The sequence below is a fragment of the Dama dama genome, chromosome 29 (assembly GCF_033118175.1).
Source record: "Dama dama isolate Ldn47 chromosome 29, ASM3311817v1, whole genome shotgun sequence".
Classification (NCBI taxonomy): domain Eukaryota; kingdom Metazoa; phylum Chordata; class Mammalia; order Artiodactyla; family Cervidae; genus Dama; species Dama dama.
The window spans coordinates 50,067,209-50,092,736 of NC_083709.1; the positions used below are offsets into that span (position 1 = coordinate 50,067,209).

The window sequence follows — 25,528 nt, forward strand, 5'->3', positions numbered from 1 at the left end:
ATGCTGTTACACACTTAGGACTACAGTATAGTGCAAACTGAACTTTACATGCACCGGGAAGCCAAACACTCGTGGGACTCACTCTATTGCGCTGTTCACTGTGTTGATCTAGAACTGGACCTACAGTATCTCTGAGGTGTTCCTGTGGATTTTCTGGTAAATAAACAGAAGTTAAACCACTAGAAAAGGTTGAGCAGGGGCTCAGTGTGACTTGGTCCATGGCAGCGTCAGTCCTGTTATGTAAGTGTAAAGTCACAAGAGCAGTAAACTCCTCTCCCTTGCAACACACCCGGTTCATTCTAGGGGCTACTCTCAGTCTTTAAAAATTTTTTTTCCTCCCATGTCACTGTAGCAAGAGCTTGCCCAGCCCTCTGCAGGAGGCTCTTACTCAGGCACCAGGGTTTTAATCTCCCAGAACTCAAAAACCAGAGGCAGTGTTTGTTGAGCTCAGTTATATCTTTATTAGGAAAGCACCAACACCACATTCTTGGAAATTACTGGAATTTTATTTGCCTCAGGCTTATGACTTGCAACCAAAGACATTGTGCAAAGAAAGCAAAGATTAAGTACACTTTAGGGAGAAGGAGACGATACACGTTGGTAACATAGGAGATAAGGTTGACAAAAGAAGCCATCCATTACACTATATAGATTGCAATATTCAATAGCGATTTCAACAAAACTTTTTTTAAATCAAGAGCGAAAAAATTAAGCAATGTTTACAGTAGACATAAATCTTATACAATTCAAAAAGCATTTTTTTTTTCAGATCATAGAGCATAAAATGGAAAAATGTCTATGTAGGTGAAGTCTTAACTACTGTACATTTATCACCTATTAAAGTTGCTTATATGTACCACAGTGTAAAAAAAAACAATACCAAACAAATAAAAACCTTGAAAATTGCCTGATGAAAAATAAAATAACCAGTGGCTTTTAATGGCTTCTCCTGGTTATCAGTGCTACAAAAAAGACAAAAATCTTCTCATTTGAACAGGTGATAAAACCAGGCACAATCAAACTGTTACCAAATTAGACCCACCCATAGAAATATACCATCCACCCACATTTTTTCCATCAAAAGCTTTTTTGTTTGTTTTAATCTTTGAGGCCCATTTGGTCACAATATGTTACAAAGGTTTGTGTATGCGTGTGTGTTTTTTTACACCATGATATCATATGTTTGTCTGGCACTATTCTAAAGCTAGTTTATAGATGATAATGATATAGAAACGACCCAGTGCCCATAAGAGAAATGAACTCACTGGGTAGAGACGAGAGAGGGGAAGAAGGAGTTCAGTTCTACCAAGAAAAAAATGTCCGTAGTGATCACTCATCATCAGTCCCACTGGCTTCTGATTGTTCCTAAAAGTAAATGTAGGACAGAAAGACAATAAGCCATCAAGAGGCAATGTGGAAAAGAAATGACATTGTGGAAACAGTTAACCATGCTAGTAAAGAGGCATCAACAGTCTCTGTGCTGAAAAGGGGAGCTCCTACTTGGAGACCCCAAAGCAGTGCCGGCCATCTGTGCCAGCGTTGTGCTCTCTTGCAGTTGGGTATGAAAAGTTCACGGCTTAGGATTTCTTTATGGCTGTGCTGGATCTTTGTTGCTGTGCAAGGGCTTTCTCTGGCTGCAGCTCTAGAGCGCGGGCTCAGTAGTTGTGGCACATGGGCTTACCTGTACCGTGGTGTGTAGAACCCTCCCGGAGCAGGGACTGAACCTGTGTCTCCTGCATTGGCAGGCAGACTCACAACCACTGGACCACCGGGGAAGTTCATGGCTAATGATTTCTATTTTGAGCGCTATTTTTAGAAAATCCATGGGTTTCCCAGGTGGTGCAGTGGTAAAGAATCCACCTACCAAGGCAAGAGATGTGGGTTCAGTCACTGGGTCAGGACGATCTCTTGGAGGAGGAAATGGCAACCTGCTCCAGTATTCTTGCCTGGAAAATCCCATGGACAGCAGGCTACAGTCCATTTGCAACAGGGGTTGCAAAGAGTCGGACACAACTGAGCATGCACACATTGCAAGAGAGAATAAAGTACTGTGCGTTTGATTTTAGGATTTTAAAATGTATTTGAAAATGCTTGTGTCGAGGGTTCAGGCTGGATGGAGTGGGATAAGAATGCTAAACTTTTCTCAACAGACCTCAAAGGCAAATATGTTGAAGGAAAGTCAAACTAGCATACGTTTGAAGATGGAAAATTAACTTTCCAGAAAGCAAAAGGAGAGGCTTGGTGGTAGGGAACTTAGAAGTCCTCTGGAAAGTGACTGAAATGGAGGGCCCTGCAGAAGGCACTGTATTAGAAGCTACCGGGGCTGCCCACAGAGTCAAGGACAGCACACCAGACTGAGCTATGCTCTTTGGGTCTGAAATCAGCCTCTGCTGTTTACTTACATAACCTGCAGCAAAACACACATAACATAAATAAGCACTGATTTCTGTAATAAGGTGAGAGTGACATCTATCTTAGGATTATTATAAGCATTAAGGATGGTACCATATGAGAAGATCCTTATGTCAGGACCTGGCTCCATCAATGCACCCTGAATTTTTCAAATTCTAAAAAATTCATCTGAGTTCTTTGTATGGCGCCTGAAGTAGCAACTCAGATCCAAAACTCTGACATCATATCACTTTTTCTCAGCCTCCCATGGAATTGTTATTTCCTCTGTATACCACTAATATACTAGGTATGCTGGGTGGTATGGCTATAAAATATTAACCGTCCATAAAGAAAACTCTATTTGTAAGTAGGCACTGGGAAGATAAAGGGAGAGAGGGAACTTGATTTAGCAGTTTTTCATTTTTGAAGGCTATTAAAAAGGCAATAAACAAAGCCCCAAATTCTTTGTTATAAATCACTCAGCTCGGTTCACATCCCTTAATAATGAAATCTCCCCGAATCTTTACATTTTCATTTCTGAGTAATAAAGCATAGAGGGTGGAAGGAGCATGGGCGTATGAGAGGGAAACAGAAGTGGGGAGGGCTTCCCAACTTCAGCAAAGACAGCCATACTTACATTTTCATCCTGCTCTTCATCACTGTCAAAATCGCTCACCACAGGCTTGGCTTTTCCTCGATTTGGCCTTTTCTTGCCTTTTCCTTTGTCCCGGCCTTTCTCATCCTTTTTATTGAGCTTGATTTTCACCTTAACAGATTTTGCTACAATAAAACCAAAACAGGCAATGAGGAATCACAGGGGACTCTTTTTACAAGTAGTAAAATGATCCCAGCCTACCGATGACAAAGCCAACATCCCAGAGTGCCCAGAATGTCCTTGATTCATACCTGTTATCCAGTGGCTGATCCAATTATAGTTAGCACCCTTTCACTTGCAAATGTGTCTTGGTTTTGCATGATAAGTTATATAGTCACCCTAAACAAGCAACTAGAAAGAATGGGGTCCTGGAGGGAAGCTGGGCTGGCTCATTTTCCAGGTCTCTTGATGGCTGAGCAGGGATCTTCCTAATAATGAGGATGGTGAAGGCTGCCTTACTGACTGCATGGAGGGGTATGGGCATTTTTGAAAAGAGAACTTTGACATTAAAAAGTGTACGTAAGTGTAAAAGGGTTAAAAAAAAAAAAAAAAAAAAAGCCAATGATTTTATTGTTTAAATAACTCCAGTTGACTTAAAAAGTTAACAAGCACAGCAACATACAAAATGGAAAGTGAATTTGAAAGGTTTTCCCCCTCTTCTCTAGTCTCTCTTCCTACTGATTATTTCCAGAAAAAGTAGTATACATCCCTATTTGCAAACATATTCATCCCTGTGTGTGTGTATGAATCTCTACAGAGGACATAAAATTCCATATAATTCTGTATACAGAGAATATAAAGAATACAAGTATAAACACATACAGGAAGATGGCACCCATTTCCACTTTCACAGGACTGTTCTGAGGATAGAAATAAAAACACTTGGGAGAAAGAGGTCAAAGTGTTATACCACAGTTACAGGTGTACATCCCAAGGTACACAGAAAATCTGTCCTCCGGCATCATTCTGGGCGTCCCAAAATAGATGATGAAGTGACTGAGAATTAATGTCTCTCATTCAAACCCGTTTTGTTAGAATATCGTGTCTGGTGGGTCTCAAGGCACCTAGAAATAGATAATTGTCATGGAGGGAATCAGCTCTGGAAGGGATCTGAGATGATAACTTTTCAGACTTCTGTGAAGGGGGAGGGACCCACTGAACACTTCCAGAGATTAAGTCTTCCACGGAAGTGTAGGCTGACTAAAAAGATGAGACAGAACTGTTCTGAATTGTAGGGACATCATACGCCCTCCCCCCATCCCAAATAGGGCAGAAGCTGGCAAATCCTAGTGCACAAAACAGTATTTCTAGTCCAGGCTTCTTCCATCTACCATACCCACATGCCTGCCGCTTAATGAGCTATAAGGCAGGGACATGTTGCTTTGGGTAGAGTAATTTAGGACAAGAAGAAGAGACTGGAGATGAGAAGGTCTACCTATTAATGGAAATGTGTATAAAATATGAAGCCCTTTAAATTCAAAAAATAGTAATTTGGAAAGAAAAAGTGTACTACCTTTACCTATACAGGTGTAGTTCTTCCTGACACAGGAGTACAGGAAACCCATGGAAGTCAGGAAAAGGCAGAAGACTGGCAGTAAAGGCAAGAAAATGCATGCTCAAGAACACAATCTAAATGCTCATGGGAGCGGTGGGCACTGGAAAGCCTTCAGGCTCTGTGAGTCAGTGGATTATGTTCCTCCACAAACCCCACATAAAAGGCTGCCGTGGAAAAAAAAAAAAAAAAGGCTGCCGTGGGCAACTAGGCTAATAAACTGGACCATCAGATGGGCCCTTTAAACAGCATTCTGAGGCTTTACATTACCACCACATAGACAAGTTCTAATTAACCAGGGTGGTAGGCAGAATAATGATGGCCTCCCAGAGATGTCCATGTCCTAATCCTCAGACCCTGTCAATATGTTTCCTTTGCACTGTGACAGGGAGCATAGCATAATCCCTTGGGATGGGGAGATTATCCTAGATGAACCAGGTAGGCGCAATCTAATCACAGGTCCTTCAAAGTGGAAGAAGAGGCACTCCTGGTTCAAGAAGATGCTGAACTCGCCTCCTCCCACAGACACACAGAATGTAAGCTACAAATGGGACAGCTGCCTCTGCAAAAGATGCAGAATCCGGCTGAGTGACACCTCCTCGTCGGGCAAGTGAGGGAGCACCCACACTGAAGCAGGGAAGAGGAGCGAAGAGGCAGAGACATAATCTCACAGCAAACCCTATCCCTGGCGCCGTGACCCACAGCTGGGTCCAGATCCCCACAGCAGGGTCCGGATCCAGGGATTCCTAAATAAGGGAAAACCCAAAGAGACGCACACTGGGACATACTGTAATTAAGATGTCAAAACTTAAAAAACCTTAACAGCAGCAAAAATAGCTTAGGCACAAGGGAACCCCCGAGAAGACTAGCAGGAGATTAAGCAGAACTGAGTCATAACCTATATGGGAAACGAATCTGGAGAAGAATGGATACATGTATAACTGAATCACTTTTCTGTGCATCTGAAACTAGCACAGCATTGTAAGTCGACTATACTGCAATATAAAATAAAAAATTTTTAAAAAGGGCATTTGTGACACCATGGATGCACCATGAGGGCACTATGCTAAATGAAATAAATCAGAGAGCAAAAGATACTGTACAATTTCACTTATATGTGAGATTAAAAACTAAACAGATATGGTGGTTGCAGAGGTGGGGTGGGAGATGAGTGAAGGGAATCCAAAGGTATACATCTTCAGTTCTAAATAAGTCATGGGGTTTAAGGTAAGCAGGGTGAGTATAGTGAATACTGTATTGCATATTTGAAATGTGCTAGGAGTAAATCTTCAAAGTACCTGTCACGAAAAAACAATTTTTCTAACTATGTGGTGATGGATGTCAAGTAGATTTACTGTGATCATTTCAAAATATACACAAATATGGCATCATTATGCTGTATATTTGAACCTAATATATCACTTATACCTCAATAACAAAAAGAAGAATGTGAATGAAGAGGAGGCAGAAGACAGGGTCAAAGAGATGCAATGTGAGAAGGAGACACAAGGAGATGGATTCTCCCCTGGAACCCCCACAGAGGAACGCAGGCTGCTAACACCTTGATTTTGACCCAGAGAGACCCACAACAAACTCGTGACCTACAGAACTGTGAGACAGTAAATGTAAGTTGTACTGAGGCAGTAAGTTTGCAGTCATTTGTTAGAGTTGCCATAGGAAGTTAATACACTAAGTCTCAGGAGAAGTTAGGGAAAAAGTCAACTGATAGCTGGGATAAGAAGGGAGCTATTTGAAAACAGATTAGCAATCTGGCTCTAAAATATAGAAATGTTTAGCTAGAATAAATTATGTAGACTTAATCATCAAATGCTAGGATATAAAATTAGGGAGTAACCAGATGAAACTGAAAAAGGTTAAACTAATACTTTAAAGGCAGATTCACTAAAGAGAATAATCCTGAGAGCAGATGCGGGTGTGGGGAAACACTTCTGTACACCGCCGACAAAGATGTCAGCTCCATTCTCTGTGGCAATACGCAGGCATCAGATGTGTTTTTAAAATGTGTGCAGTGATTTATGGGTAAGAATGTTCAGACAGCATTATTTAGAGTGAGATTACTCTCTGTTGGTACATTCATTAATGGATGTTAGTATGTACGGCTGTATAAAAACCTTTTTGCTGTGGGAAAATGTTCCTAATAGAAAAATCATGCTATAAAACAGTGTGTGATACTTCTATAAATAAAATATTTATGTGTGGGAAAAAAACTGGAAGGCAACTGGAGTTAAATGTATATTGGGTGATGGAATTTTACAAATTTTCTTTTCTTAAAAATGTTTTCCAAGTTGTCTGTACTAAGCGTGTGTATCTAATAAAGAAATTTTAAAGCATACCTATACTGTTTTATCTAGAAGACTATAATTACTTTGAGAGGAAGTATGGGGTGAAAACATAATTAGGTAAGAAGAAATTTTAGACAGTTTCAAGGCAGCCTTAACCTTTGAAATAATATGGTTACCCACCAAGGCTGGGACTAGATTAAGACTAGGGAGACTCTTGCCTTGGGTGAAAACCTTGAGAGGGCCCCCAAATTCAGTAACCAAGATAAATACCAGTCGATGCAATGTTTTAAAAGCTCAAAATTCATGGCAAAAAAAAAAAAAAAAAAAAAACCCATGATGAATAAAATATCAAAACTTAAAAGACAGGATCAGTATCTGATCCATGAAGGACAAAATGTACCACAGTCTGACAGTCAAGGTGGTGATTCTCAAAGTGTGGTGCTGGATGCATCCCCCGTAAGCCTGGTAGAAACACTAGACTCTGAGACCCCCACCGCAGGCAACTGAATCAGAAACTCAGGGGTGGAGCCCAGCAATCACCCAGTTTAGAGAACCACCGTGCCGGGTAACAGCAAGGTTAAGTCCACTGCCAGGGTTGCCCAGAAAGGCTACAGAAGACCAAGGCCTAAATCCAGGTCTGCCTGACTCTCACATCTTGCCCTGTGAGCATCTGGAGAAACGACGCAGGCGGCCAGGGCCCAAAGAAGTAGAGAAACCGCGTGGACTCACCCTCTGACTCCGACTCTTCTTCATCTTCCTCTTCCTCCTCTTCATTGCTTTCGTCCTCACTCTCTTCCTCTTTGGCAATTTTCTGCCGAGCGCTCTTAAATACTGACTGTAAGACGATGGAGTCTTCATAGATCTAAAAGGTCAAAATGGCAACTGTTAAAAAACCCCAATCTGAGGACCTGGGATTCACAAACACAGCGTGCTCTTTTCTTCCCCATGCCCACACCTCTGACACCCAACAGGAAAACACCAAACTCAGATCTACAGAGATATTCTTATAGGAAAAGTCCACATACAGCTGAATTAATTTCAGTGTCTGTGTGTGTGCACACATGCTTGAGAGGGAAGGGTGGGCTTCCATAAGAAGATGTCCTTTCATTTTTGACAGCAAGACTAGTGTTTAAAAAATGTTATTTCTTAAGAGATCAAATTTGTGGTTACCAGAGGCGGGGGTAGGGGAAGATAGAATTGGATGAAGGAAGTCAAAAGATACAAACATCCAGTTATAAGACAAATAGGTACAGGGATGTAAGGTACAATATGGTAAATATAATCAATACTGCTGTATGTTATATATGAACGTTGTTAAGAGAGTAAATCTAAGTTCTCATTACAAGGAAAAATGTTTTTTTTCTATTTCTTTGATTTTATATCTATATGAGATGATGGATATTCACTAAACTTACTGTGGCAATCAATTCATGATTTATGTAAGTAAAATTATACTGTATATTGTAAACTTACACAGTGCCATAGGTCACTAAAATCTCAATAAAACTAGAAGGAAAAAATAATAAAATCAAACTATATTTCTTATTTAAATTGTTCCATCAAGTACTGTGGTATAGCAACTTTTTTTAAAGGTGCAATTCTTCTAACAAAAATGGAAAACCATTACTTATTACTGACTTTATCTGTTCCAGCCAACAGTATTGCAATAGATGCTTTATTTCTAGTGTATGCACATATGTGAGCATAGCCCTGTGTGGTTGGCTGAGATAAAAGTTCAAAAATGGTCCTTTTCCTCAAAAAACTGAAAACAGAAGTACCATATGATCCAGCAAGCCCATTCCAGACATATACCCAAAGGAACTGAAAGCAGGGTCCTGAAAAGATATGTACACACCCATGTTTACAGTAGCACTATTCACAGTAGTCGAGAGGTAGAAGCAAACCAAAGTTTCATCCATAGAGGTATGGATGAACAAAATGAGGTCTATCCATATGGTGGAATATTATTCAGCCTTAAAAAGGAAAGAAACCCTGTTACATGCTATACAACATGGATGAACTCTGAGGACACGATGCTGGGTGAAATAATAAGCCACTCACAGACAGACAAATACTATGTGATTCACTTATGAGATGTCTAGAACAGTCAAATTCATAGCAAGAGAAGGCAGAACAGTGTGTGGTGGAAAGATTACAGAGTTTCACTTTTACAGGGTGAAAAAGTTCTGGAGGTCTGTTGCACAACAATGAAAATACCCTTCATGCTGCTGAGCTATGCACTTAGAAATGGTAAAGAAGACACAGTGGGATGTGGCCACTGGGGCAGAATTTCGCCAGAGACACTAGAGTTTAGCTGGATCTTAAAGGTGAGGACGAGCCTATCAGGGGTCAGAAAGAGGGGTTTTTAGGAAAGGGGAGCAAAGGAAAGGGTGGGGAGGCAAGCATCACAAAGATGTGTCTGGGACAGAGCCATCATCAGTTTCCTGGTTATGACATGGGATGACTGTTATGCAAGATGTTACTATCAAGGCACTCTCTGTATTTATATTCTTTACTACAACTACATGTGTATCTGGGGAAGTGGGTGTTTACAGGACCTGTCTTACTGGACTATGAACTGTTTAGGTTGAGGAACAGCAGGAGAGAAGGCCAAAGAGTGAGAGGATATAACCTCAGAAAGCAGACTCTGGCGATTAAATTCATTCTACAATTTAATAGTACATGGGGAAGCTCAAAGCTTGGTGGGCAGTAGATGGACAGAATAAAAAGGTGCTTAGACAAAGATAAACCAACATCCAGGTGGGCCTGGGAGGGAAGCCAGTCAAGAGGCCATTTATCACACCAGGTCAGGGGTGAGGCAGTGTGGCAAACCGGGGGTGGTGGGACAGGGTGAATATCACAATGCAGCCAGTCCTGTAAAGAACCTCCAGTCTACCCACAAACCATAAGCGGTCATTCACAAAACCCTTCTGAGGATTGATTCTTGGACTTAAGTGTGTCCTAGTTTTCACCTTAAATTTCTTTGAAGAAGGCTTGCTTTCAAGACCTATTGTTTTGGTCAAAAGAACACTAATATTAAGTCCCATTAACTGGAAAGGTATCTAGTCTGTTCAAGGCACATTCTGAGGAGTCCCACATTCTCCAGTTTAGTGACTAGAACTGACAAGAAGATTTAAAAAGCCCGATCAGGAAAGAGGCCTGAGGAATTTGATGGTGGTTGACAGACACACTGACCTGCCTTCATGTTCTTTCTGCTTCTTGAGTATGAGAGCATAGATGGAAAAAGGAGAGTTCCTACAAAAGGTGAGTGGAATTGAGGTGTAATTAAAGCAAGAGTGTCCTCCACCTACTTAGTTATTTTAATAGAATCACTTACTTACAGACTCTTACACCCACTAACTGCAGAGAAAGAAAGAGAATTGCAGCTGACCTGATAAAAAGCATTTTTGTAACAATTAGAGGTGACGGTTGTTTTTGCTATATAATTTTTCTTTTAAAACAAAATAGCAGTTTCAGCTCCTGAGGCAAAGTTACAATCAGAAAACCCAAGGTAAATATAACCAAATACACCATTTCTATAAAAGCAAAGATTGTACCTCTAGCTTTTAGGCATTATATCAAGTTATTAACTTAAATTCCTCCTCTGGTTAAAAGCCAGGCCTTAAAAGGGAAGCACAAGTAGGAACCAGCATGGATACGGTACAAAGGAGCTGGCATTAATTTAAAAATGCCAAAGCCTCGACTGAGTTACATAGGTAAGTAGCATGGAAAGATAGGCTTTTATTTTTCCTTTTCTTCTGCCAGGATAGGATTGACGGTAGCAAATGAAAATACTTGACTTAAAACAACACAAGCATGTTTAAGGTTAAACGTGTCTCACCTGGGATCCCTCCAAGTTGAATGTCTGAGCATTGTGACAGAGGAGCATGACGTCTTTCTCCAGGTCACCCAGGCTCCGGTACTTATGATTACGAATTCTTTCCTGATGGAAATTTTGGATAAAACAGAGGAGGGGGTGGGGTGCCGGGGTGGGGGTGGGGGGGTTGGAGGTAGAAATACAACAATCAATACTTAGTTAACAAAGCCTGATCTTCCCTTTGTCTTCCCAGTAGACAGTCCTGCCAGAAAGGTGGGGCTACACAACTCCAGGGGGTGCCATCCACAGAGACCACCCTCCCACTGGGACACCTCCTTACAAGGGGCAGTGAGGAGCATATGATGGGAACCCGTAAGAGCACTGGGATCATGGGAGCAATCTGAGACTTCCTAAATAAAGTGCAATATAATCAATACGAGCTCTCAATATGATGATTAAATAACGTACATCTAAAGGCACAAGAACATCCTGACCTTTTTAGTGCCAAGCCCTGGTGAGTGTCAGTGGCAGTAAGATAGGTCACCACTGTCAAGACCTAATAATTATGCTTTTTTCATCCTATTTACATTTCTGCTTTATTTACTTTAAGAAATAAAAGTTTGTAAACAATAGATGTACCTTTATTTTTTTGAAATCCACTGGTTTCCTGATTAATTCATAATATTCTGGCAATTCTTTTCTTGACGGTAACTGAATGAAGACCTCACTGAGCTGTCTCCCTGAACTGCAGGGTGGGGGAAACACACAAAAACATAACAGATCATGCACTACTGAGACGAACTTGCATCCTCTTTCAGAAAATGTCAGGAAAGCAAATGGCATCCCATGCATAGAAACATGGGGCTCTTTAGATCAAAGAAAATCCTACAGCTAACTCTATGAGAGATTAATGTCCCTGGTGCTAACTTCAAAATCACACGAAAATACCAGTAGGTCTCCACTTCTGTCATATATGTATGGGAAATCCACAGAGTGAATCTCTTCAGTTTGATACAAATATTTAAAATATCCATTCCACTAAAATTTCCATTTCTAAATGAGTAATAACTGAATTGGTTAAAAAAAAAAAAATACACTGACTTTCTTTCCATATCCCTTTGTTTTCAAATTCACTGTATATTCAGAAAATAGTATGTTAGAACATATTGTGGAAATCCAAATGAAAAGCTTTTGTATGTACTAGGGCTGTCTTATCTTTGCAGTCTTATTCCTTTGAGAGCATTTTTACACACTGTGAACCACACGTACCTTTATTATTATTTGCCGGAGGAACCCCTTCATCTTGCCTAACTCCATTTTGTGTGTATGAAGTAATTTGTGCAGAAAAGAACAAACATATTTAGCAAGTGTGGCTGCCTCATGTGCTGGGATCAGTGCTGTACCCTCCCTCCGCCCCGCCCCCCCCCCCCCCCCCCCTTCATGGTAGCTTTATTTGAAAGCACATTTAATAGCAACAAATGCTTCACATTTTGTAATTTTGAGAAACAGACTATAATACAATATAAGCATTTAACATTACTTAATGTTAGAAGCAGACACAGTCAAAGGAACAAGATATAATTTAGGCTCAGGATCCTATTTTCTGACTCAGCCTATCTAGATCGATAACAGCTTGGGAGATAAGGTATAGTCATTTTTCACAAAAATCTCACTTCCCTTACAATGCCATCTCCACTTCTTTTGTGAAGCCAGAAATACATGAAAAAAATAAAAATAAATAAATCACTGCCATGTAAATTTTGGAAGGTAATCCTAGGAGTGTGTGAAAATGCTAGAAGCAGCAGCAGAGAATGAGTGACAATATGCTGTTTTAATCTATAGTCCCAGTCGTATAATTAAAAAATAATCATAATGACAGTTATCATAAAAAAGGCATGCGCAGTAACTCAAATGGTTGCCTAGCAACCAGTGGGGAAAATGCTGAAGTGCAAAGGGGCCTGCATAAATTAACCAAAAATCCTGTCAAAGGGATGGGTGAGTTTTTCTGTGATACTGGGTCAGTATTTACGTTTTATTTTTTAATGCATATACAGGCCTCATGAATACTAAAACCAGGGGCCAACCCACGAGGTATAAGACTACACTCTGATAGGAAGCTGGATTTTAAAGATTATTGTGGCAAGAACCAAGGTGTTCTCTTAGCCTCAGCCACCCCTACCTCCCATTTGAGGTTGAGAAATGTGACTGTACCACCATAAATTATACCATATAGAATATGAAAAAAACCATTTCATTTGCTGTCACCTTTGACACAGGGCCACAATCTCTGGTCTTTTTTTCTTTCTCCCATTCTGAGACTTAAATTCACAAACCAGTCTGTAAATGAATATCTGAAAGGCAATAGAGGAACTTATAGATATTCATTTTTCTGTTTATAATTAGCATTCTTTATACCCTAGCAACAGTCAGACCTCTTTGTAATTTTGGATTTAACACCTGACCCTCAGTGACAGCGTCAGTGTCATTTTCTACATTGCCAACAGATGGTGTCATTTTTCTATTGACGGATTACAAGTATGTCTTTGCTGTGTACACCTGTGACAGACACACTCTCAGTTTCATCTGCGCTACTAGAGAAGTAGGAAAGAAGCAGTCCGCACTGAGGGTGTGGTAAAGCTCTTTTCATCAGGGACAGAATGGCTCAAACAATCTTGGTCTGATGTCCTGTTCCATGACATAGAGAATCTAGAACCTATGAAGGAGACAAGTCCAGAGTTATCTATGCTCAACAAAAGAGACAGCTGAATGTTCTAAAACTCAGAACCAATACCTGTAAAATGACATAAATTTACTTGGTTTCAAAAATAAAGGCTCACATGGCTTAATATTCCCTATCTCACTTCCTTTATCCTCCCCCCACCTCCAATGCCTCCTAAGAACCAAGAGCCGGAGCTGAAGGAAGACCTGGACACCATCTAAGGAAACCTTCTTGTGGTTTCACTAGAACCATCTCCATTCAAATCCCTCAGCCTGGCTTTCAGAGCCCTCCTCAGCTCCTTCTCTGCAAACCCCGTCTGTCTTGCTAATATGACTCCTTTGGTCAGAACAGCCTCTCTACGCGTACTCCCAAGTACCACAGCCAATCCCCCCTTTATCACAAATTCCAAGTCTCCCACCTCTCTCCATGGCTAGAACGTTCTCTATCCTTTTCTCCCTTCAAATATTCCATGATCCATCCAGGATCAAGAAACTTTTCTCCTTAATATTAAGCACCTCTTGGTACCTGGCTGCTCAGAACTTAATTCTGTGTATGTTGGTATTTTTCTCTCCTGCACAGAGCATGGGGACACTTTACATGCAGTCAGAACCCTTGCCCCATCTCTTATCAGAGGGGATAGTTCTCATTGCAACCCCAGGCAGGAAATGTCAGGTGGTCCTGAAGGACATTCAGCTTTTATATAACCTATAGAATGCACGAGGTAGCCAGACCACTTGCTAATGTTGTTATGATAACTTGTCTTTTCCTAAATTAAAGGTTTTTTTTAAAAGGTTTTAAAAAAAAGGCAGCCTGACAGAGTTTTGAATTCTTGGCATTTCTTTCTCAAACTTAAGCTGCACAAATGCTTTTTCAATATACCTTCTCAAATACTTTTTTTTTTCACTGCCAGAAAGTTTTTTTCTCCCTAAAGTACAGAACAATGGACTAATTGTACAATGGTTTGCAGAAGGTGTTCCATTTCTTATCCTACCCCCAAGGCATTTTCCATTATGTCATTTTACACATTTAAGGCTTGAGCAGCAATTATCTCCAAGTGTGCTGTTTGCCATGGCAAAAGTGATACCTGTCCCCCTCCTCCAAAATGGTCTGATTTCCCACCTATTTCATACAACAGAATAAGAAATGTGATCCTATAAGATGTAGGGGGTGGAGAAGGAGAATAACCTAAAATACAAACATAAAGGAACCCACTGCATTTAACAGTTTGCAAGTGCTGGTAGGCAAACACATTTCCTCTCTAGAGGTCAAAGAGACACCTGGCTATGCTGTCATGGTACATGAGGTGGAAAAGCCCTACATGCCACTATGCTAATGGTGGCTTGCAAGTCCTGCATGTAGAGCTTACACGCTTACACACACACACACACAAACACACACACACGAGATTTGCTTTGCTGTGCTTCATTTGGGAGCCAGTTTTTCTCCCATTACCTCCACAAACAGAATGGCAAGAATTTCACATCTCTACTACTGTGACTTTAAAATGATAACTACAGACATTATAAATGTCACATAAATATCAGGTCTACCTCTGATGACAGTTTAGGTAAAGCTGGAAGAGTGCGTAAGACTGTAATACCAGCTTAGAAATGTACTCCTTTAAAATGCTGGCTAGTATGTGTTTAATGATATTGGTTAAGGGTCCTTTTTAAAAAAATTTTTTTGGCTGCTTCATGATTTGTGTTTTTACCTGCCAAAGCTGATCTATTGACAAGAATTCCTAAAGGATACTTCTGGAAAAGTGATCTTAACTAAAGCTGAAATAGGTTTTGTTTATATATTTTTATATTTAATGAATGAATATAAAAATGTATGGTTATGTTGCCTCCATAAGATTTCATCATGATTTAGAACACCCACTTGTAGTTGAAAAGGTTTCACAGAAAATTATTAGAGTCCTAAAGGAGTCAAACATAGGAAATCATTTGAGAAGAAAACTATAAAAACTGGGTCAGCATTAGAGAGCAGTAGGTGAAAGTATGTCTCTTTTTTTAGGGTCAGATTCCTATAGGGTTTAGTAAATACCATTTAAAAAATGCACTTAGATCTGAATAGCACTCTGCTTCTCTGGGAAGCCCCCAGAAACCTGAGCCAGTCATATAGTAGGGGTCAGAGCACCGGCACTCTGCATTCTCTCCTGAGGCCTCTCATCTGCATCTTACTGAGTCCTGATGGACAATCCTGAAAACTCCTAACAAGCTTGAGAATCTGACTTCCCAGCTTCCTGAGGCATATAGGAGGTAATACCAAAACAGAATAGGATGTGCGCTGACTTGCTTTTGGTAGTGGAATGGATAGCTGTGAAAAATCACCCCAAGGGTTGTTTAAGGACTAGATATATAATGTGCCTATCAACCAAAATGAGGTTACCCCAGGTTTACGCAAGGTAAATGCCCCAAAGTTAGGAGACTTAAAGGGTTCACTCAACTCAATAACAAAAAAGCACCCAGGCTTTAATAGGTCTTCAATGCAATCACACTCTGATGTATGGTTTTGTGATTGATAATCTACTCTAGCCAGAAATATGGATAAAAATATATACATATGTATATTATATGTACATGTAAAGATGTTCATCACAGCATTATTTAAAATAACTTAAGGCAGCCAATATGCTAAACAATTAGGGGAAAAAACAAGTGAGGGAATGCTAGAATCTAAAATTATGTAGTTTTAAATTATATGCCTTAAAAGACAGGAAAAATGCTCAGTATGACATTCAATGGAAAAAAACCAACAGGATACCAAATTGTAAATGCAATACACATTCAACTAGGTTTTTTTAAAAGGCATGAACTAAGGACCAGAAGGAGAAATGTCAGAGCATAAATAAACATTAATAATAATGTGCTCTTGTTCAACAAAATGAAGATTTACAATCTAATATGATTTGGAACCATACTGTCATCCATAAATAAAGTAGACCTCAAACACTTTCCCAGGTTACCTTCTTTGAAAGCATGCTATAAGTCAAAAATCTAATTTGATTTTTCCCAGAGAAACGTTGTCTGAGGGGCATATGACCAAGTGTTATTTATGTCACCATAAACAGCACAGTTCGTCACCTGGCACCTTTTAACTCTTCCATATAAAGCCAAATGAATAATAGAACAATAATTACATAAATGTTTTATATACTGTATTACCGCTAACAGAATCTACTGTATAAAGTTCCTATTTATTCCTTCAGAATTTTCTCACTGAACTTACGGCAAAGCAGAGGTGATGACCAGGACATGAGGTTTGGAGTATTATTTATTTACTTGTGTATTTAGACAAGCATTTTGAGGAGACGAGTGAGAAGATTTATCATCTGTCACTTGGCTTTTTAGAAATATTGACTCGGGCCATTTAGTTTCTTTTTCTCTTTCTTTCCCACGACACTTCATCACAGCAGGTGGAGGTACGGAATTCTAACTGTCTACCTGTCTCAATGAGACGCTGCTTCCTTGGTCAGCTTTTGTCACCTCATCTTGGAGACTCAGAAGTGACTCGAAGGAAGACTTCCTTTCCAAAGGTAAGAACCCACCTTCCCTTCCACTGAATATTCTGTCCTTTGATCTCTCCCCAGGTCTCTAACTTCAAAATGTTAAAAAAAAAAAAAAAAAAAACGCTTCAAAGCTTTTGGCTGAATTGTGATCAAGCTCAAAAAGCACACAGCTTTTGCAGGCAAACAAAATCACATGGCTCTCTACCTGAGCTGCAGATCCCAAATGTCACTCTGTTAAAGGGGTGTGCGTGTGTGTTGTAGCAGGCACCCCGAGCGTGCTTTTTCCTCTAATGGCTGTTTTAGGAAATTCTTAAGCTTGAGGGGTGATTCTAAAGAAACGAGGCAGATATTTTTCCTATGGATGTACAAGAACATTTATGCCTAGAAACTGTCCTCTTTCAGAACGATCCATTTTAAAATCAAAAGACAGAGAGTGGTTTTGGAGACAGCTTATCAGCCCTGTAAGAAAATCAGTTTCCTTGTTTCTAGCTGGGGCTTTTTCCCCTGCCTCAGAGAGAGGTTGCTTGTGCTGGTTGTCCTAAAGCTTTGAGAGGCAGAGACCCTGGGCTCCTGGGCTAGGCTGAAGCTCGGAGCCCCGGGGAGGCCTTCTGTGCCTCAGAAAGTGGATAGGCCAAGTTTATTTGTGGGTTGCCCACCTGCTGTACATGGTTAAAATTGGCTAAGCATCATTAATAAGTGTCAAGTCACCAGGAGGCAAAGAGCGTCATATCCCAGTACACATCTGAGCGTGTCAGTACTGTTTAAGGAGGGCACAGTTAAATCCTAGTGTCCACATTTCCCTGAGCTGACTCTCTCAGGACTAAATGCAACTTCTGAGCCCTCATTTCCCAGTACGTGTGCTCTATGGAAGACGAGCTTACTGGATCATTAACAGTGTTCCCTGGACAGGGGGCTTCGCTGGTTAAATGAGTTTGGGAAATGCTGAGTTAAAGGAAGTTCAACTGGCTACTTCGTAGCAAAACACCCCAGGGGCTTTAACCACACTGGGAATTCTCCAAGAAGCCCCAGGACTAGAATCTGAGGACCATACTCTTGAGAAAAAAGCATTGCCCGCGACATCACCTGAGGCTCTGATTTTCCTCACTCACGCTCTGAGTACATGAGTGCTCAGTTGCTCAGTTGTGTCCAATTCTCTGTGACCCCGTGGACCCATGGACCGCAGCCTGCCAGGCTCCTCTGTCCATGGGATTCTCCAGGCAAGAATACTAGCGTGGGTTGCCATGCCCTCTTCCAGGGGAAGATACAAGACAGACTCCCAGCCTTGTCTCTGAGCCCACAGTACCCAAACTGAATAAGTGAAGAAAGGTTCATCACCTAGAACTAAAATTCTCTGAGTGTCTCCACTTGGTCATGCTTGTATTTCATGGCAATTTCTCTGTAATCTAATTAAATGGAAAGGGTCCTGCTTGAGCCTGAGGTCTGGTCACAGCTTCCCTCCCTCAATTAAAGAAATACCGAATGTCTGGTGCCGATGTTGCTAAAAATAAATTTTGTCTAAAAGAGCTTCTTGGCTGGTCCTTAAGGGAGAGTCAATACTAACAACATAATCACAGCATTAAGGGCTGTTAATAGCCATGGAGAGAGTTTAGATTTCCTAGGATGGAGTACGTGGGGCTGGGTACTACACGCCACCTTCTTTTTCAGCCCTGTTTCTGTAAATGTAAATTTCACCAGATCCACTTACCACTCGGGACAGAAAACCAGGGGTTTATAAGGTTCTCCTCCACCTCCCATCTGGGCTGCCCCAAGGTCTGTGAATCACCCCTCTGAGTACCTGGTCTCCTGCTTCCACACCCACCGCCCTGTCTAGTGCTTCCCTTGCACCTGATGACCCAGGCATACTGAGAGGTGATGGTCTCTAGAAGGGGTCCTGCTTTTCTTTACCTCCTCCCTGGCTGCAGGGACGTGCATGGGCCTCCTCACTTCGCTCCCCCCACCTCCCTTCCCCCACCCCACCCCTGGCTACTCTGGGGGGATTTATACTCCACCGACAAGCCACCAACTGACTTGGCTTCCGCCGCTCCTACCCTCGCACCTGGCATGTACACTTGATTCAGACGATAGATCTGTGTTATTCCTTTATATGACGCTTTCCAACCATGCTTTAAGGCATTTCATTTTACTCATCCCTCCCCTGCCTCATTCTCCATACTTACACAGAGACTGACATGTAGAAAATGCTCAGTGCTTTTAAACACATGGAGGGATTTTTTTTAAAGAATTTTTAAAAACTAATCATAATGCAAGCTCTGAACAACATGTCTTAAAACTTGGGCTTCTGGGGAGAATAAGCATGCGTGACAGTAAGGGACCAGACAGACTTGGAAGAGTCCCGAGGAAGCAAACGTCACCCCTTGCTATGCCTCTGGAAGCTGCAGTTTAAATGTATCTTCAGTAAAAAGATTTATCTGGGTCCTAACTATATACGGTCATGTCGTCTCCTCAGAAAGCCTAGGCATGACACTGGGGGCTCTTACTACCCTTTAAAGTTATTAGTCCACTTTTCATGGTCACATGACTATACTGATGGAACCTGGGCAGTGGGGTGAAGGAGCTTTACCTTCCTGTTCACTGCACCCGGCGTGTAGCCTACATCATGCCTTTTAGACCACAAAGCTTCCTTTCTACATCCTGATGGTAGAAAGATTTACCATGTTGGTTTATTATTTCAAGCCCCCAGACGTCAAGTGTTTCTTGTTTCAGTTCTGAAATTCGAACCCAGACTGAGTTCTTTCTCATAGTGGCAAAAACAGAACACCATTCTTGACACCTCTTAGTACTCAGTATGGTTTGTGTGTCTGGCTTCCAGGATTGATCACTGCTAACAATAAGAAATACCCAAAGAAATGACAATCTTGTCCAACAGCTTCATCTCCATACAGATATAGGGGGTATGAATCACCCTATTTAACCTCCCTAAACAATGGGAATGCCATGGCCGGTGACGGTATCTGTTCTGCAATGCCACTTGGATTCTTTTTCCTTCTGCCCCAGACTGGGGGAAAAAGCTCCATCAGGGATGTTATTGAGGCAACTGACAAAAGTGGAACATGATGGCAAAATACTGTATCAATTTTTTTTTTTTAAAGCACAGGTTGACTAAAAGGGGGAAAGAAGTGATTTTCACTATACTAATAACAACTCCTCACCCTTTGTCATGGCTGCACACCCCTCTCTCCCAACTGACATCATCTCATTCTCAGAAAATCTCCAGGAGGAAAGCATTTCTGCTCTCCCCGACAGAAGCAGAGGCACACATAAGGCTAAGCAGGCTGCCTGCAGATGCTTAGACCATGGGTGACAGGTGAGCCTGGAAGTCGCACTCTGAACCCACGCTGGTGACAGACTCTCTGCACACTTGGGGACCCCACAGGGTTGGACAGCGGGGGGAGCACGCGCACACAGCATCCCGGTGCTTTCCCTTAAGCTTCGAACTGAGACAGCGCAGAGTTAAGAGGCCCGCGGGATGGAAGGCAGAAGCCGCGCTGAAAGAGGAGGGGAAGCGACAGAGACCCCGTGTCCGGTGGGAGGGTCCCGCTGGTGGCGGCTCCTGATGCCTTTGTAAGAAGCGCATTTACAGGATGGACATGCCCAAATGAAAACACAGTGGGAACGAAAGCGGCAACAGGTGGTCGAGAACATCTGTGCCTCCATCGCCCACTACAAGGAGGGATGATCAGGAGGCCACTGGAGGGATCTGCTTCGAAGGCCGGGCCGTGGGCCAAGGGATACCTGTATTTAGAGACACAGGAATACAAGACAGATCCTGACCTGTTTCCTTCTATTTCCAACTGAGAATTACTGGGCACCTTCTCCACGTTACACCTGTGGTAGAGTAGAAAGAACACTCGAGTCAGAAGACCTGGGTCCTCATCCCAGCCCGGCTCCTTCCTCCTAGGTTGGTGACCTCCGGGAGTTCATTTCACACTTCACACCTCAGTATCTGCACCTACCTGCCTTGCTCATCTCAGGGGATCGCTGGCAAGAGTACTGGGGGCTTTTCCTGCCTCTTCCAAACAAGTCAATGCCTGCTACTCTGGTCCCATCTCCCACTACCTGTTTCCATCCGTTGTGCTAGAAGCAGGGGAAGACAGGCAGCGTCTGCTTGGTGGGTGTGGGGGTGATCTCAGGAGGGCAGCTTTAGCCTATCCGCGTCTAGCTCCTCATTTGTAACATGGGGTGAGTACTTACCTCAGACCGTTGTGCACATCCGATGGGATGCTGGACTTTGCGACAGTGGTCAGCACCCAGAGGGGGCCCTGAACCCTAACTCGGTTTCTGAGCACCATCTCGGTAGTTGGCTGTCCTTCCCAGAACTCCACTCTTTCCCAATAGATCACAGAGTTAATCTCCAGCTGATCTTCAACTGGAAACGACAACCACCACACGAGAGAGGGCTCTGGCCTCTAGGGAAAGCCTCTTCGGTTAAGGATTTTGAAACGGCCCCTCTGGTGTCCCTTTGTGTGGTGGCAGCAGAGAAATAGGCTTTCCTGGTGGCTCAGATGGTAACGAATCTGCCTGTCATGCAGGAGACCCAGGTTCGATCCCTGGGTCAGGAAGACTCTCTGGAGAATGGAATGGCTACCCACTCCAGTATTCTTGCCTGGAGAATTCCATGGACAGAGGAGCCTGGGGGGCTACAGTCCATGGGATTGCAAAGAGTCAGACATGACTGAGTGACTAACACTTTCACTTTTTTTCAGAGAAGTGGCTGAGAGGTGTGACACAGCTGGGAAACCCCCGGTCCCCTCTAGGTCTTACTCCAGGCATAGATGGTGCCTTTGGCATACTGAGTCCATGTACAGCCACATACACGTCCGTCCTCAGAGACACTGCCCACTCTGCTCCAGGAGAGCGGGAGGCAAGGCAGAGAGGGTGAAGCATAAACCAGGAGAGAGGAGCCAAAGTACAGAGCGTGCTGGAAAAGCAGAGTCAGCTGGGATGGTTGACACACAATGGAAAGCTGCATGGTGGAAAATGAAGTCAAGAAGGCCCTAGGGCCAGATCATGGAAGACTGTCTTTCCCACGGTAGGAAGCTTGGTCACCATCGGTGGGGCGATGCGGAGCTACTGCGAGTTGTTAAGTAACCATCTGACAAGAGAGGATCTGTGTCTCTGAGAGAAGGCAGGCCGTCCACACACGGCCGGTGACAAGGGTGAGGGCCTGATGCAGACCCTCACCCAGAGGGTGAGGAACAGAAGCAGTGAGAGGGCTTGGGAGAAATGCTGAGGAAACTTCGTATGTACGGGGATGTTGGGAATGAGACACAGAATTGGGACTGCTCTTTTCACGACACGTTTGGGATCTTGGGTTGGTGATGGTCTTAACCAAGGGGATACAGAAGCTGAAAGAGACTGCATGGTGTCAGAATATGTAAGAGTGAAGGACATCCTGGGAATGGCGTATAGCCACTGCGGACACATCACAGGACGCGCTGCAGATACCCTGGAGAAGGTGGGCATGGTTCCCACCCGGAGACTGACCGAGATTACAGCTCATCGGGGAAGGGAGGCTCTGAACAGAGGAGATTCCAACAGAATCATTTCAGATGATTCTGTTAAGGAGCATGTAAGGACAGACCTATGTGGGTCAGCAACCGGACTGGAAAAAAAGTACAAAGAAAACAAAAAAGCTTACTAAATAATGGTATGAGTTTGGCTTTAAAAATGTACACTGTGCTCGGTCTATGTCCAGCTCTTTGCAACCCCATGGACTGTAGCCCGCCAGGCTCCTCTGTCCATGGGATTACCCAGGCAAGAATACTGGAGTGGATTGCCATTTCCTTCTCCAGGGGAAAAAATGTATGTTCCTACAAATGTATCTTAAAAGACAGTATGAACTAGTGTGATTAGTCCATCTTGTATGGAAGCCTCAGGATGATGATAACTGAGGGAAAGCCTCTGACATGATAAATACCTAAATGCACTCCAGGTAGAGCACTCTGGAAAGAAAATATTGAAAGAAGAAAAGGCAGCTCTTTAAAGGAAGAGTCTAGCCCTTCTGGAGTGTGGATTGACTATATGTGGCCCTGTAAAACAGTAGCCCAGCCTCACTCAAAATTAAGGAAATGCTACAAGAGACTATCTATTTGCATAAAGGAGTCTATGTACAGGAATTAAACAAGTACTCTTGGTCTTTGGGTTTGCGGTTTCCCAAGTCCTTGAAAAGGTACTATACTATACTAGGGTAAAAATGCTGGCTTTCTTGTCCCAGGTAAATGTAGTGATAATGATGTATATTTTTCCCCTGAAAGGAATCATGTGTGTGCATGCTCAGTTGCTCAGTCATGTCCAACTCTTTGCTACCTCATGGATTGTAGCCCTCTAGACTCCTTTCTCCATGGAATTTTCCAGGCAAGGATACTGGAGTGGGTTGCCATTTCCTCCTCCAAGGGATCTTCCCGACCTAGCAAATGAACCCATGTCTTCCGCATTGCAGGCAGATTCTTTACCACTGAGCCACCTGGGAAGCCCCCAAAGGAACCATAAACACCAGATAATGTTATCACAGTCTTATAAAAGGGGCTCACATGACCCCTACTTCCCAGAAATCCCCTGGCCGCTTGCCTGTTCAGAACTGTCTCCCCCACTGCAGGGCAAGCTAGTGGAAGCAAGTACCGTGAGTTTTTTTTAACCCTCTGGCACTCAAGGCTGGAAAGGAGGTGGGGTGGGGGGGACGCAATGAATATTTCCAGGATCAATAAATGATTTTCTACAATGTGGGGAGAGCTAAGATTCAGAACATGCTGAAGCTTTCCACCAATCCTAAAGATATCACCAGGGTTTACTAAAATAAGGATCAAGAAGGAGACAGACTAGGCTTGGGGAAGACAACAGAGCCTGAAGGGCATCAGGGAGAAAAGAGCCTTTCAGCCACCCCCCGGATGCCCTGCTGGGTGCCAGGGTTAGGCAGGTGTCTCCCACCTCCCCACTGCTTCCCAAGTCCATCTGCAGGGCTGCACCTGAAGTCCAGACCCTCTGGAGACAGCAGGGCCCCACCTCAAGGAACGCTCCTGCCAGTCTACAAACAGCTGCTGGAGGGGGAGGAGGTGCTGATAACCGCCTCATGCCCTGTTTCCAGATTCTTCAGGAATGTGAACAATGCTCAGATTTGAAAAGCAAGGCATAAGAAATGTCGGACAAAAGCTACTGAAAGGAGAGTCGGTAGAGCCTATCAAGCCACTTCAAATGAGTTCAAGGGTCCAGTTGCAAACTAATCACATCCTGAAAGAGTAAGTAGATTGCTTCTGCTAATGATGTTTAAGAAATCACAGAGAATAGAAACGGAATCAGGAGACTAGAGATAAGCAAATGTCCCGCTTTCAAAAGGAGAAGGGAAACTCGAGAGGGCTGTGCTTGATGTGGACGTTGGGTCAAAATTTCGGAGAAATTATTCAGATGCCACAGGGCTATTTAGAGAAGATAAATAACATCATTAAGTACTGGTAGGGGGTCTCTGAGAGAAAGCCATGGCAAGCTAACCTCATTTCATTCTTTCAGCAGGGTTTCTAGGTTGATGGATTGGGGAGGCCAGAAACACAGTCTATCTTGGGTTTAACTTTTCTTGATAACCTTGAGAAAGGAGCGATGCATGTAGGTGACATGATAGCATGGTCATGTAAAGTTCACAGAAGGTTCATCAACTTTAAAGATTATTGATTAATAAATGCACATCAACCTTAAGTGATTTTCAGGGGCATGTTATAGAGGATGTGTCCTTTGCCCTCTAGAAGTTTCTCAGCAATAGCTTATAGCAAACCTCTGGATGACAACAACTTGGGAAAACAAGTCAACGTGTCTTTCTTTTTTTTTTTAAAGGCATAAAACTCAGTGTTACATCAATGGACTAGAATGATGGGACAAAAATCAGTAAGATGAAACTAGACAGGAATAAGAATAAGTAGATACAGGATAAAAACAAAAGTCAAAGGTTTAGCTGGAGGCTAACCTTGGCAGCATTCATGTGAGAAAAGAAATGTGTGTATGTGCTGCAGGGGAGTGAGTTTTTCAACAAGTCATGGTTTCAATGGGAGTTACCTCTGAGTCAAGGTTGGTGGAGAAAGTTAACACATTCCTGAGTGATGTTAACAGAATTTTGGTGTTCAGATAAAGAAGGCTACTGAGCATCCTGCAACTAGCTGCCATGGGAATCCCTCTGGAGTTTTGGGTGCCATGTCTTTAATGGGACACTAAGGACGCAAACCATGTCTAAGGAGGGGGGCGAGGGTGGCCCAAGTCCAGGCTTTACTCAGACTGCAAAGTGAGGCATTTCAACTTGAAGGAGAATGGCCTGAGGCTGATATGTTTATGCATATTTTAAAGGATGTTTCTCAGAATGAGAAGACTGACTCTCTGAAGTTCCAAGCAGAACAAACAGTTAGAAGTCAGAGGGCTGAGTCTGTCTTAATATAGGAAATGCCTGTCGTGTTTAGGACTGTCCTTTGGTGTCATGAATGGCTTTCTGACACAGTGAGCTGAGTCTGGGCGTGTCCACACGAGGTTAGGTGATAGTCTGCTAGGGGTGAAACGGGGAGACACAGCTGGGAAACTGGACCAGAT

At 42.7% G+C, this 25,528-nt stretch overlaps 1 protein-coding gene across 5 annotated transcripts in view; it reads right to left on the bottom strand.

Moving 5' to 3' along the window:
• Nucleotides 1-484: 484 nt before the first annotated feature.
• The window catches only part of SMARCA2 (SWI/SNF related, matrix associated, actin dependent regulator of chromatin, subfamily a, member 2), a 175,467-nt gene continuing 150,423 nt past the window's right edge, over nucleotides 485-25,528 (bottom strand). For 3 of the 5 annotated variants that reach the window (XM_061132642.1, XM_061132641.1, XM_061132643.1), the window contains exons 29-34: nucleotides 20,741-20,794; nucleotides 11,358-11,463; nucleotides 10,743-10,844; nucleotides 7,631-7,763; nucleotides 3,029-3,171; nucleotides 485-1,365 (exon numbers count right to left, since the gene is read on the bottom strand). In XM_061132642.1, the coding sequence (XP_060988625.1) occupies nucleotides 1,330-1,365; nucleotides 3,029-3,171; nucleotides 7,631-7,763; nucleotides 10,743-10,844; nucleotides 11,358-11,463; nucleotides 20,741-20,794 (574 nt within the window). In that variant the 3' untranslated portion in view covers nucleotides 485-1,329. The remainder of the gene's footprint in view (nucleotides 1,366-3,028; nucleotides 3,172-7,630; nucleotides 7,764-10,742; nucleotides 10,845-11,357; nucleotides 11,464-20,740; nucleotides 20,795-25,528) is intronic. The other 2 variants (XM_061132644.1, XM_061132645.1) reach the window with 1 other exon arrangement.